General features: G+C 41.8%; 1 protein-coding gene across 3 annotated transcripts in view; it reads right to left on the reverse strand.

Moving 5' to 3' along the window:
• The window catches only part of SMG6 (SMG6 nonsense mediated mRNA decay factor), a 296,441-nt gene that overhangs the window by 266,761 nt on the left and 14,179 nt on the right, over nt 1–15,501 (reverse strand). For all 3 annotated transcript variants that reach the window (XM_077294490.1, XM_077294489.1, XM_077294491.1), the window contains exons 4-7: nt 14,167–14,277; nt 13,982–14,088; nt 13,817–13,895; nt 10,999–11,109 (exon numbers count right to left, since the gene is read on the reverse strand). In XM_077294490.1, coding sequence (XP_077150605.1) covers nt 10,999–11,109; nt 13,817–13,895; nt 13,982–14,088; nt 14,167–14,277 — 408 coding nt within the window. The remainder of the gene's footprint in view (nt 1–10,998; nt 11,110–13,816; nt 13,896–13,981; nt 14,089–14,166; nt 14,278–15,501) is intronic.

Below are 15,501 nucleotides of genomic sequence, written 5' to 3' on the forward strand. Positions count from 1 at the left end.
CTCCAGTCTATCCTTAATGCGGCAGCCAGGGTTGTCCAGCCAGGGTTGTCCATCTGGCTAATCGTTACTCAGATGCATCCGCTCTTCGCCAGTTATTCCACTGGCTGCCCATTCATTACAGGATACAATTCAAAGCGCTTGTTCTCACCCACAAAGCTCTCCACAGTGCGGCACCCCCATACATCTCCTCCCTCATTTCTGTCTATCGGCCTAGCCGACCTCTGCACTCTGCAAATGACTTTCGACTAACCTCTGCACTTATCCGTACCTCCCACTCCCGACTCAAGACTTCTCCCGTGCTGCGCCAATCCTCTGGAATGCTCTACCCCAAGATATTAGGACCATCCACAACTTGCATAGTTTTAGGCGCTCGCTCAAAACACATTTATTCAGAGCGGCCTACCACATTAACTAATCAAAGCCATTTTATGTTTGTGTGTGTGTAGCCCATTCACTATCTCCATCTATCCCCCACCCCCTGAAGATGGCTGGACCATCACTGTAAATACATCATTGTAAATACACACCTGTGCTTTGTATCTCCCCCACCTCATTGTAGATTGTAAGCTCTCATGGGCAGGGTCGTCTTATTTTGCTTTATTACTGTATTGTTAACATTGTTACCCATGACTGTTGTGTTTGAAACTGTTAAACTGTAAAGCGCTGCGGAATATGTTGGCGCTATATAAATAAAGATTATTATTATTATTACCAGCTTTGCACATCTAGAGTCTGTACGTTTTGCGCACTCTTCTCTGGGGTGTATGCCATCCAGGCCTGGTGATTTTCAGGCAGCACCGTACTACCTGCTGAGTTATGCAGGTGACATTTCATGGAAAATTTATAGAATTCATGGAGAATTTATAGAATTCATGCGATTTCTTGTGTACACACAGTAGAGAAGGAGGCATTTCGTAGAATTGCTTTTCCCTCACCCACTTCCCTCATTCCACCCAGATTATTTTTGAGTCTCCTACTTTTTACATAGTCTAAGAATATTTTCACATTACTTACTTTCTCTATCAGTGAGTCTCTGTCTCAATTGTGCTACCTTGATTTATCTCTTGCTTCTACAACGCTTCCTATATGTCATTTATTGTGCCCCTTAAAGCTCCATTCAGCCAAATTCGCTTTCTACTATATCCAACCTGTTTATTCCAATTGAGCATATGTTGGGCGCAGGTTTATAAAAATTCCCATTTGCTTTGAGTACTTTTATTGTCAAGGACATCACCCCAGTTTATCGCTCTTAGATCATCTCTTTTCCAATTGAAATTTGCCTTCCTGAAGTGTAATGTCCTTGAAGCCCCTCTACTATAATCTTATTAAAGGATAAGTAAATAATTATTATTTTGTGATCGATCACTATTATCCAGGTGTCCCCCCAACCCATACATTTGATATTCTGTCTATTCTATTGGTTAAAATAAGCTTGAGAAGTGACCCCGCTGTTGGATCCTGAACCCTGTTGTGAAAGATAACTCTTTATATTGTCAAAAACCTGTTTCCTTTGCTGGACCTGATGTTTTCTGCTCCACAATTTATATCAGGCTAGTTCAAGTCCCCAATAATGATTTCTTCCCGATAAAGCTGAGAGGGATGAGCTTTATTCTCATTTGCACATGGAAAGACTAGAAGCAATGGGATGACATTAGAAAAAACATTTGACAGTGAGGGGGATCAATGAGTGGAACAGGCTGCCACGAGAGGTGGCGAGTTCTTGAGGCGGCCGCACGTACACGGAGCCTGAATCTTTGCGGTGTCTTACTCAAGGTATGGTACCACTGTGTTTAACTGTTCCATGCATTACATGCCTGTACTTACGGCCACAATGCTGGCTTGATTTTTTGACACCTAGCCACTTAGTGTCTATAGAGGGATTGGAAATACATTCAACATTGTGAATACTGGTTACTAGTGTGACAGTCACTGGCCACTATATATTCTTATTCACGTATATATCAAAAGGAGCTAGAAAATATATATATATATATATATATATATATATATATATATATATATATATATATATATATATATATATATATATATATATATATATATATATATATATTGAAAATATACCGACAATGCTACCATCACTGTTGTTGACTAACTTTAACCGTAGCCTTATTAATCCCATACTCCCATCATTTTTTCAATAAGGATGGCATGAGGTACTTTATCAAATGCTTTGCTGAAGTTGAGATATACTATATCTACCACATTTCCCTGATCAACCCAGTCAGTGATTCCATCATAGAAAGAAATTAGATTAGTCTGGCATGACTTGTTTGCTACAAACCCATGCTGGCTCCGGTTAATTACTGTATTCTTATCCAAGTACTTACATACATGCTATGCTGTTTAATAATTTGTTCAAAGATCTTTCCTGGTATACAAGGCTCACTGGCCTGTAATTTACTGGTTCCGTATTCTTTCCCTTTTTGAAGATAGGGGCAACATTTGCCCTTCTGCAATCTTCATGACAAGAGTATCATGACACTGACATTTTAATGCATATGCAATTAAGGACATAACCTGGTCGCTTTACAAGTTATATGTATCGGTACTGCATACATTTTATATTTTCATATTAAGGGTAATGCGCGACATCCTAGGGACAGCCATCATGTAGCGGTTGCGCCATTCCCGCCTACAGAGGGTGCCAACCTCAGCTGTTTAGGCAGAGATCCAGATATTAGGACAAAATAGGAATTATTAGTACATTCAATCTAAACTATCTGGCTTAATTATTGTCTAAGACACCAGGGTTTATTCTCCTTCCAATTTTTTTATGATTCCCTTCTCTTGCTCCAATCGGCTGATGTTTACTTGTTTATGTGGTGGAGCATTTCTCAGTTCATAAATCTATACAGCGCTATTTGTTTGTGGCCCCTTTTGTTCCTACTTGTCTATATGTTTGTGTATTTGGTGGAACATACTAAAATCTATACAATATAATTATTGTGACACTATACACTCACCGGCCACTTTATTAGGTACACCATGCTAGTAACGGGTTGGACCCCCTTTTGCCTTCAGAACTGCCTCAATTCTTCGTGGCATAGATTCAACAAGGTGCTGGAAGCATTCCTCAGAGATTTTGGTCCATATTGACATGATGGCATCACACAGTTGCCGCAGATTTGTCGGCTGCACATCCCAAAGATGCTCCATACAAGGCAGGATGGATCCATGCTTTCATGTTGTTTACGCCAAATTCTGACCCTACCATCCGAGTGTCGCAGCAGAAATCGAGACTCATCAGACCAAGCAACGTTTTTCCAATCTTCTACTGTCCAATTTCGATGAGCTTGTACAAATTGTAGCCTCAGTTTCCCGTTCTTAGCTGAAAGGAGTGGTACCCGGTGTGGTCTTCTGCTGCTGTAGCCCATCTGCCTCAAAGTTCGACGCACTGTGCGTTCAGAGATGCTCTTAGGCCTACCTTGGTTGTAACGGGTGGCGATTTGAGTCACTGTTGCCTTTCTATCAGCTCGAACCAGTCTGCCCATTCTCCTCTGACCTCTGGCATCAACAAGGCATTTCCGCCCACAGAACTGCCGCTCACTGGATTTTTTTTCTTTTTCGGACCATTCTCTGTAAACCCTAGAGATGGTTGTGCGTGAAAATCCCAGTAGATCAGAAGTTTCTGAAATACTCAGACCAGCCCTTCTGGCACCAACAACCATGCCACGTTCAAAGGCACTCAAATCACCTTTCTTCCCCATACTGATGCTCGGTTTGAACTGCAGGAGATTGTCTTGACCATGTCTACATGCCTAAATGCACTGAGTTGCCGCCATGTGATTGGCTGATTAGAAATTAAGTGTTAACAAGAAGTTGGACAGGTGTACCTAATAAAGTGGCCGGTGAGTGTATATTGATGATTAAACTAGCAATGAATACTAGGGAATTAAGGGACAGATGCCAAGGAGCGGGGCCGCCATTGTATATAATAAGGGTGGCAACCTCCGCTGTTAGGCTAGGTTCACATTGCTTTAGTGCAGTACGTTCAGCGCATACGCTAGCGGACTGCGCTAACGCAAGTTCCGACTTTGGCACAGCGCTAGCGCAGATGGAGCATCTGCTAGCTCTATCTGCCCTAGCAGTGACGGACCCAGAAACGCTGCAGCCCGCGTCTCGGGTCCGTCACTCAATGACGGCACATCGCCTAGCGCACACCCATTGTGGGCGTGCGCAAGCGATGCGTCCGACATTGCTTTCAATGGCGGCGTTAACAGACTACGTTACACCGCGTTATGCCGCGGTGTAACGTAGTCCGTTTAACGTACAGCCATAACGCAATGTGAACCTAGCCTTAGGCAGGTATGGTATTAAACAGAAGGTATCCCAGGATTATCTATTTAATTTGTCACATTTTAAGTGTGTGTCTTGTATGTTATTAGTACTTTTACAAATGGTTAATAAAAAGGTTTATAATTTAATTAAAGGGGTCTTCAAATGTGAGCCAATACTTTGAGACCTCGTTCTCTTTTTATCAAAATTATTTTTCGTTTTCTCAGAGTATTACATGTCTTATTTTCTTTTGTTTTGTTTTTTAAATCCGATTTATGGTTCTCAAAGTACAGGAATTTTTATTTAGTACTAATTTTCATGGTCTTTCCAAAGAGGACATTGAATGCGGCCTAGGAGAGACGAAGAGCGTCATTACACTCAGCACCATCAAATGACGTCATGCCGTCTTGTGCCGGAGACGCGCGGGAAATGCCAGAAGACAGATGAGCAGTGGAGCGAGAGCAAGAAGGTATGAATTTTTTTTTCCTTTTTATTTCTAACCATACAGCGGCCAAGAGTGATGGGGCACATTTCTACATGAAGGGGATCATGATGGGGCAAATTTCTAAAAGAAGGGGATCATGACGGGGTACAGTACTAAAAGAAGGGGATCATGATGGGGCACATTACTAAAAGAAGGATCATGATGGGGCACAGTACTAAAAGAAGAGGATTCAGATGAGGCACAGTACTAAAAGAAGGGGATCATGATGGGGCACATTGCTACATGAAGGGGATCATGACGGGGGGACATTACTACAAAAAGGGATCATGATGGGGCACAGTACTAAAAGGATATCATGATGGGGCACATTACTAAAGGAAGGGGATCATGATGGGGGAAATTACTTCAAGAAGGGGGTCATAATGGGGCACATTACTAAAAGAAGGGGATCATGATGGGGCACATTACTACAAGAAGGGGAGCAGGATCGGACATTACTACAGGAAGGGATCATGATGGTGGACATTACTAAAAGAAGGGGATCATGATAGCGCATATTAGTAAAAGAAGGGGATCATGATGAGGGATAATACTACAAGAAGGGGATCATGATGGGGCACATTACTACAAGAAGGGGAGCAGGATGAGGGACATTACTACAAGAAGGGGAGCAGAATGGGTACCGTTACAAGAAGGGGATCAGGATGGGACATTACTACAAGAAAGGGAGCAGGATGGTGGACATAACTACAAGAAAGGAACCAGGATGGGAACATAACTACTGGCTGTGAGACCATTCTAATTAGGCAGGTGGTGAGCACAGTAATTAACCCCTTCACCCCCAAGGGTGGTTTGCACGTTATGGACCGGGCCAATTTTAACAATTCTGACCACTGTCCCTTTATGAGGTTATAACTCTGGAACGCTTCAACGGATCCTGGTGATTCTGACATTGTTTTCTCGTGACATATTGTACTTCATGATAGTGGTAAAATTTCTTTGATATTACCTGCGTTTATTTGTGAAAAAAATGGAAATTTGGCGAAAATTTTGAAAATTTCGCAATTTTCCAAATTTGAATTTTTATGCAATTAAATCACAGTGATATGTCACACAAAATACTTAATAAGTAACATTACCCACATGTCTACTTTACATCAGCACCATTTTGGAACCAAAATTTTTTTTTGTTAGGGAGTTATAAGGGTTAAAAGTTGACCAGCAATTTCTCATTTTTACAACACCATTTTTTTTTAGGGACCACATCTCATTTGAAGTCATTTTGAGGGGTCTATATGATAGAAAATACCCAAGTGTGACACCATTCTAAAAACTGCACCCCTCAAGGTGCTCAAAACCACATTCAAAAAGTTTATTAACCCTTCAGGTGTTTCACAGGAATTTTTGGAATGTTTAAATAAAAATGAACATTTAACTTTTTTTCACACAAAATTTACTTCAGCTCCAATTTGTTTTATTTTACCAAGGGTAACAGGAAAAAATGGACCCCAAAAGATGTTATACAATTTGTCCTGAGTACGCCGATACTCCATATGTAGGGGGTAAACCACTGTTTGGGCGCATGACAGAGCTCGGAAGCGAAGGAGCGCCATTTGACTTTTCAATGCAAAATTGACTGGAATTGAGATGGGACGCCATGTTGCGTTTGGAGAGCCACTGATGTGCCTAAACATTGAAACCCCCCACAAGTGACACCATTTTGGAAAGTAGACCCCCTAAGGAACTTATCTAGATGTGTGGTGAGCACTTTGACCCACCAAGTGCTTCACAGAAGTTTATAATGCAGAACCGTAAAAATAAAAAATCATATTTTTTCACAAAAATGATCTTTTCGCCCCCAATTTTTTATTTTCCCAAGGGTAAGAGAAGAAATTGGACCCCAAAAGTTGTTGTACAATTTGTCCTGAGTACGCTGATACCCCATATGTGGGGGTAAACCACTGTTTGGGCGCATGGGAGAGCTCGGAAGGGAAGAAGCGCCGTTTGACTTTTCACTGCAAAAGTGACAGGAATTGAGATGGGACGCCATGTTGCGTTTGGAGAGCCACTGATGTGCCTAAACATTGAAGCCCCCCCACAAGTGACACCATTTTGGAAAGTAGACCCCCTAAGGAACTTATCTAGAGCTGTGGTGAGCACTTTGACCCACCAAGTGCTTCACAGAAGTTTATAATGCAGAGCCGTAAAAATAAAACAACATTTTTTTCCCACAAAAATTATTTTTTAGCCCCCAGTTTTGTATTTTCCCAAGGGTAACAGGAGAAATTGGACCCCAATAGTTGTTGTCCAATTTGTCCTGAGTACGCTGATACCTGATATCTGGGGGTGAACCACCGTTTGAGCGCATGGCAGAGCTCGGAAGGGAAGGATCATCATTTGCAATGCAGACTTAGATGGATTGGTCTACAGGCGTCACATTGCGTTTGCAGAGCCCCTAATGTACCTAAACAGTATAAACCCCCCACAAGTGACCCAATATTGGAAACTAGACCCCCCAAGGAACTTATCTAGTTGTGTTGTGAGAACTTTGAACCACCAAGCGTTTCACTACAGTTTAGAACGCAGAGCCGTGAAGATAAAAAAAATAAAAAATTTCCCCAAAAAATTATTTTTTAGCCCCTAGTTTTGTATTTTCCCAAGGGTAACAGGAGAAATTGGACCCCAAAAGTTGTTCTCCAATGTGTTCCGAGTACGCTGATAACCCATATGTTGGGGTAAACCCCTTTTTGGACGCACGGGAGAGCTCGGAAGGGAAGGAGCACTGTTTTACTTTTTCAACGCAGAATTGGCTGGAATTGAAATCGGACGCCATGTCACGTTTGGAGAGCCCCTGATGTGCCTAAACAGTGGAAACCCCCCCAATTATAACTGAAACCCTAATCCAAACACACCCCTAACCCTAATCCCAACGGTAACCCTAACCACACCTCTAACCCAGACACACCCCTAACCCTAATCCCAACCCTAATCCCAACCGTAAATGTAATCCAAACCCTAACCCTAACTTTAGCCCCAACTCTAGCCCTAACCCTAACCCTAGCCCTAACCCTAATGGGAAAATGGAAATAAATACATTTTTTACATTTTTTTAATTTTTCCCTAACTAAGCGGGTGATGAAGGGGGGTTTGATTTACTTTTATAGCGGGTTATTTAGCGGATTTTTATGATTGGCAGCCATCACACATGAAAGACGCTTTTTATTGCAAAAAATATTTTTTGCGTTACCACATTTTGAGAGCTATAATTTTTCCATATTTGAGACCACAGAGTCATGTGAGGTCTTGTTTTTTGTGGGACGAGTTGACGTTTTTATTGGTAACATGTTCGGGCACGGGATATTTTTTTGATCGCTTTTTATTCCGATTTTTGTGAGGCAGAATGACCAAAAACCTGCTATTCATGAATTTCTTTTGGGGGAGGCGTTTATACCGTTCCGCGTTTGGTAAAATTGATAAAGCAGTTTTATTCTTCGGGTCAGTACGATTACAGCGATATCTCATTTATATAATTTTTTTTTGTTTTGGCGCTTTTATACGATAAAAGCTATTTTATAGAAAAAATAATTATTTTGGCATCGCTTTATTCTGAGGACTATAACTTTTTTATTTTTTCGCACATGATGGTGTGTGGCGGCTCGTTTTTTGCGGGACAAGATGACGTTTTCAGCGGTACCATGGTTATTTATATCCGTCTTTTTGATCGCGTGTTATTCCACTTTTTGTTTGGCGGTATGAGAATAAAGCGTTGTTTTTTGCCTCGTTTTTTTTTTTTTTTTTACGGTGTTCACTGAAGGGGTTAACTAGTGATATAGTTTTATAGGTGGGGTCGTTACGGACGTGGCGATACTAAATATGTGTACTTTTATTGTTTGATTTTTTTTTATTTAGATAAAGAAATGTATTTATGGGAATAATATTTTTTTTTTATTTATTTATTTAGGAATTTTTTTTTTACACATGTGGACATTTTTTTTTAACTTTTTTACTTTGTCCCAGGGGGGGACATTACAGATCATTGATCTGGCAGTGTGCACAGCACTCTGTCAGATCGACGATCTGCTGTGCAGGGCTGCAGGCTTACCAAGTGTCTGCTCTGAGCAGGCACTCGGCAAGCCACCTCCCTCCCTGCAGGACCCGGATGCCGCGGCCATCTTGGATCCGGGACCTGCGGCGAGGAGGGAGGTAGGAGACCCTCAGAGCAACGCGATCACATCGCGTTGCTCCGGGGGTCTCAGGGAAGCCCGCAGGGAGCCCCCTCCCTGCGCTATGCTTCCCTATACCACCGGCACACCGCGATCATGTTTGATCGCGGTGTGCCGGGGGTTAATGTGCCGGGGGCGGTCCGTGACCGCTCCTGGCACATAGTGCCGGATGTCAGCTGCGATAGTCAGCTGACACCCGGCCGCGATCGGCCGCGCTCCCCCCGTGAGCACGGCCGATCGCGTATGACGTACTATTCCGTCCATGGGAAGTAGGGCCCACCCCACATGGACGGAATAGTACGTCTAATGACAGAAAGTGGTTAAAAGATAAAGTGTGTACCTGCTGGGGTATGTTTCCACAGGCACAAACCGGCAGAGCTTTGGACGCAGCACATGTCCGCTCCGTCCAAAGTGCTGCCGGCTTTTGTACGCGCGTTGATTCCGCAAGTGTTCACTGACCTACGCGGAATCACCGCATCCAATACATTGGACAGTGATATTTATCTTGTGGAGACTGAGCGTCTGCGCAAGATAAATAGACATGCTGCGGTCTAGAAAGACGCGCCGCATGTGCGTATACGCAGGAAGGCCAGAGGCGTACCTGCACGCATAGTGGAGATGGGATTTCATAAAATCCCATCCACTATGCTGTAACATCTGGACGCTGTGACTGTACGTAGCGTCCAATCCGCAGCATTTACTGACCGTGGAAACATAGCCTTACAAGTTAGGGGGTTGTTAGCCATCTCAGCACCTAGACCACCAGAGATCTAAACTTTTGACATGTCCCATTTAAGTTTTATACAGTATATCTTTTTCAAATGTGGAGCCGCAGCAAATATTTATACTTTTCCAATTTACGGTGAAGCCTCCTAGTCTGCTATTCTTGTCAGCTGCTATTCACAAGCCAGCCAGCTTCCCAAGCCTGCCATCTCCAAGCCAGCCCAGGATTCAGAAGTCAGCAGCAGCCAGATACAGTAAGTGTTATCACATTTGTGTGACTGTGGCTAGAGATTAGAGAGATTTACAATTTGAAATGTAGAAGTGGATTTCAGGGTGGAATCTGCTTGCATTCCATGCTAAAATCTATCTATCTATCTATCTATCTATCTATCTATCTAGCTATCTTTCTTGAACATGCATGCAACAGCAAAAATCACATTAATTGTTCAAAAGCATTGCAAAAGTTAAAGTTCTGTTATTCAGGTTAAATTGCCCTGTTGTAATTAAAACACCCCTTGTCAAAGCCATAGCAAAACATTCCCTGGGGACTCACTCCAGGTTCTGGCATCTGTATTTTATGCTACATTTATGCTATGTACCGGATACTGCAGATTAACAGAATGCTGATTCATAGATTGTATTATGGGGCAGACGTGTATTTCCTTGTTTCAGCTCATGTCTAGCTGTTTCTGAGATTGTTACTGTTTATTTTTTTCTACACTTGCACTTTTATTGCGATATATCGGAAATTGTATACCATCTTTTTCAAATTCAAGTGATTACTCTTAGCATGATGGGAATTAAGTATTCTAGATTACTGGAGTTTTTTTGCTTAGATCTCCTCTTTATTTATATTTTGTCTGTTTTTTATTATTGTAATTAGTAAAGTTTTTCTATATTTTATGGAACTTTGCCCTCCAGTGTGTTCTTGCACATTGATAATTTAAATTGACCTGTTGGCACTTCGTGATAAATGGGTTTTAGGTTGCAGTTTGGGCACTCGGTCTCAAAAAGGTTTGTCATCACTGGTATAATGGATTAAAAAAAAAAAATCACTCAGGCAGTCAGACGGCCATATTACTTGTGCAATGCAATCTTCGGACTGGCTGTCGCGGCGCTCCTGACCCGAGGGCATGACAGCATGTATTTCTATGCAGCGGTCACACCCGGGTTGGGAGAGCCTTGGACAGTAGGAGGAATGTGATGCGATGTGATGAATCGGACATCACTATTTAAAATCAATGTGTATTTCCGTAGGGCACGTGTACTGTACCAGGACGTACGTCTCATGAACATGTGGCAGCTTACCTTCCGCTTTGTCTCCTCAAACAAACTCATGAGGCTTTCCTTGGCGGTGAGGATTGGATTGCTGGCAGCTAGACTACGCATGTAGTAATAAACAGCATCCAGTTTTCTCCTCTGTTGCAATGGAAGATGTAAAAGACTTTTTTTTTTTAAATGTTAAAATAAAAAGTATATTACACTGACGTAAACACTGACACTACAACGCATAGATTACTAACAGGTTCTATGCATCAAATACTAAGAATGAGAACAGGAATTCACCACGAACAAATCGTAACCATGTATCGCTGGAAGAAGACCTTCAGGATAAAGTATATCATACCGCTGCTATATATACAGTCATGGCCAAAAGTATTGCCACCCCTGCTATTCTGTCAGATAATACTCAGTTTCTTCCTGAAAATGATTGCAAACAAATTCTTTGGTATTATTATCTTCATTTAATTTGTCTTAAATGAAAAAACACAAAAGAGAATGAAGCAAAAAGCAAAACATTGATCATTTCACACAAAACTCCAAAAATGGGCCAGACAAAAGTATTGGCACCCTCAGCCTAATACTTGGTTGCACAACCTTTAGCCAAAATAACTGCGACCAACCGCTTCCGGTAACCATCAGTGAGTTTCTTACAATGCTCTGCTGGAATTTTAGACCATTCTTCTTTGGCAAACTGCTCCAGGTCCCTGATATTTGAAGGGTGCCTTCTCCAAACTGCCATTTTTAGATCTCTTCACAGGTGTTCTATGGGATTCAGGTCTGGACTCATTGCTGGCCACCTTAGAAGTCTCCAGCGCTTTCTCAAACCATTTTCTAGTGCTTTTTGAAGTGTGTTTTGGGTCATTGTCCTGCTGGAAGACCCATGACCTCTGAGGGAGACCCAGCTTTCTCACACTGGGCCCTACATTATGCTGCAAAATTTGTTGGTAGTCTTCAGACTTCATATGCCATGCACATGGTCAAGCAGTCCGATGCCAGAGGCAGCAAAGCAACCCCAAAACATCAGGAAACCTCCGCCATGTTTGACTGTAGGGACCGTGTTCTTTTCTTTGAATGCCTCTTTTTTTCTCCTGTAAACTCTATGTTGATGCCTTTGCCCAAAAAGCTCTACTTTTGTCTCATCTGACCAGAGAACATTCTTCCAATACGTTTTAGGCTTTTTCAGGTAAGTTTTGGCAAACTCCACCCTGGCTTTTTTATGTCTCGGGGTAAGAAGTGGGGTCTTCCTGGGTCTCCTACCATACAGTCCCTTTTCATTCAGACGCCGATGGATAGTACGGGTTGACACTGTTGTACCCTCGGACTGCAGGGCAGCTTGAACTTGTTTGGATGTTAGTCGAGGTTCTTTATCCAACATCCGCACAATCTTGCGTTGAAATCTGTCAATTTTTCTTTTCCGTCCACATCTAGGGAGGTTAGCCACAGTGCCATGGGATTTAAACTTATTAATGACACTGCGCACGGTAGACACAGGAACATTCAGGTCTTTGGAGATGGACTTGTAGCCTTGAGATTGCTCATGCTTCCTCACAATTTGGTTTCTCAAATCCTCAGACAGTTCTTTGGTCTTCTTTCTTTTCTCATGCTCAATGTGGTACACACAAGGACACAGGACAGAGGTTGAGTCAACTTTAATCCATGTCAACTGGCTGCAAGTGTGATTTAGTTATTGCCAACACCTGTTAGGTGCCACAGGTAAGTTACAGGTGCTGTTAGTTACACAAATTAGAGAAGCATCACATGATTTTCCGAACAGTGCCAATACTTTTGTCCACCCCCTTTTTTATGTTTGGTGTGGAATTATATCCAATTTGGATTTAGGACAATTCTTTTTGTGTTTTTTCATTTAAGACAAATTAAATGAAGATAATAATACCAAAGAATTTGTGTTTGCAATCATTTTCAGGAAGAAACTGAGTATTATCTGACAGAATTGCAGGGGTGTCAATACTTTTGGCCATGACTGTACATATTCAGTAATACTTTCCTTCCCTACAATTCATGCCCAAGCATTGCTTTAAAGGCATCCGGCATTGCTTTATAGGCATCCGGCATTGTGTGATTGTCATTGTCGTACAGGTCTCTACTTACTGAAGAGGCACTTTTCAGTCTGGAATCAGACATTCTATTTTTGATGCAATATTTTAAGTTAAACACAGGAATAGACACAAAGAGAAACAATATCAGTTTAGTCATTATTATTCTATTCATTCACCTTACATCTACTTCTAGTTTAGTGAAAAAAAAGCATAACTAATTCCATCCTCCTTACATCATTATGTCACTGTGTGCAATTGGCGAGACAGACCGTCAGTGGTTCTGTTCCCGACTGGGTCTGCACCACAAAATCCAAGGGTTATGACTCCAAGCATTTTGTAACCTCAAGGAGCTGCAAAGCCGGTGGGCACAGAAATCACTCACTGAACTCTTCTAGAACATAAATTTTGAAGCTTTTTTGACACATCCCTTAAATTCCCTCCTGCCTGCTCAATCTGAACCTGTATTCAGTACATATGATAGTTTAAGACTTAAGGTGTTGCCCAGAACTTATGTCATCAATACGAGATCGGTGGGGGACCAACACCCAAAGCATCCCCACCGATCAGTGAAATCTGATTCTGCAGCGGCAATATACGTGGTGGAAAACAGAAGCCGTGTACATTACTTAGTGGCCATGAGCTGCTGCACTGCGCCCCATCCAACAGTGCCGGGTGTTGATCCCCCACCAAACTCTTATTGAGTAACCTATTCTGTGGGCAGGTCAACTATTCTTATGACCCATGTGACCCCTTTATAGATGCTATAAAGACAATGGACAGCTTACCGTGTATATAGCCAGGAGGGCCAGTTGATTATAAGGTCTGCCATTCTTGGGTGCAATGTGCTGTGCCTTTAGATACCAGCTGCAAACAAAACAGTTAAAATATTTAGAAGACAAACCCTTTTCTTTCTTTTTTAATTCTAAATGCATTTTCCTTGACATAATTACCTGCGAGCTTTCCCATAGTTGCAGGTGTCGGCTGCTTGCTCTCTGTAGCGGGCAATATCACCGTGACAGATCATACAGCGCTGGGCACTGATCAATGCAAACTTCACCTATACACAAACAATATAAAATAAAATGTAAAGTATCACAATATAAGCTCAACCTAATAGTGAGGAAACACTACAAACCGTTTTGCGGAGTGGCTTGCTGCGGATCGCCATTCCGTCCATGTAGTCCTCAAGTTTGAACTGATACGTCGCCTGCAGTTTCTGAAGCAAACTATCAAAAAACACCGTCCCCTAAAACCAAAAATTGTGCTTTAAATAAGTATATCGTAAATGGACAATTAGGGAAATAAAAAAATACTATAAATAGAAGAAATCTAATAAATGTTCAACAAATATATATGGTTAACTGAAAAATTATTTGAAACACATAATTCTATACATAGAGGTACTATCCAGCTGGCAAACTGAATTAAAATTTGGCTTGTTAGTCCATAATTAACCCCTTTCTGACAATCGGCGTAAATTTACTCCAATGTCGAACTCCCTCCCTTTGATGCGGGGTTCGGCGGTGAGCCCACATCTTTCCCAGCACATGTGAGCTGTTTTCAACAGCTGACATGTGCCCGGAACAGCCACGGGTGGAATAGTGATCCACCCGCGGCTATTAACCCATTAACCTGCTGACAGTGGCATTTAACATGCGCTTCCAGCAATCAATCCGGAAATACGCTCATCGGAGACCCCCGTCACGTGATCATGGGACAGCATGACAACTCGGAAACCTCTATGGTTGCCACTGCCGGATTGCTATGAGCGCTGCCCGGTAGTCGGCACACATTACAAGTGAGTAATTCTGCTACATACAGGTGATCTGATCATCGCCAGTATGTAGCAAAGCCGATCGGGTTATGGCAGCTTCTAGTCTCCCATGGAGACTATTGAAGCATGTCAAAAGCAAAAAAAAATGTTTTTAAAAAATATAAAAAGTTCATATCTTTCGCCCCATTCAAAATAAAACAATTTAAAAAAAATCAAAACATACACATATTTGGTATTGCCGCGTCCAGAAACTCCCGATCAAAAAAAAAAAAAAAAAAAAAAAGAATTAACCTGATTGTTGAACGGCGTAGCAAGAAAAAAGTCAAAACGCCAGAATAACTTTTTTTGGTTGCCGCGACATTAAAATGCAATAACGGGTGATCAAAAGATTGTATCTGCACCAAAATGGTAAAAACTTCAGCTCAGTGCGCAAAAAATAAGCCCTCACCCAACCAGAGATCACGAAAAATGGAGACGCTATGGGTATCGGAAAATGGCGCAATTTTGTTTGTTTTTTTAAACAAAGTTTGAAATTTTTTTTCACCACTTAAATAAAAAATAACCTAGACATGTTTGGTGTCTATGAACTCGTAATAACCTGGAGAATCATAATGGCAGGTCAGTTTTAGCAGTTAGCGAACCTAGTAAAAATGCAAAACAAAAAACAAGTGACATTGCACTTTTTCTTGCAATGTC

This window comes from Ranitomeya variabilis, chromosome 3 (assembly GCF_051348905.1).
Source record: "Ranitomeya variabilis isolate aRanVar5 chromosome 3, aRanVar5.hap1, whole genome shotgun sequence".
In the NCBI taxonomy this organism is placed as follows: domain Eukaryota; kingdom Metazoa; phylum Chordata; class Amphibia; order Anura; family Dendrobatidae; genus Ranitomeya; species Ranitomeya variabilis.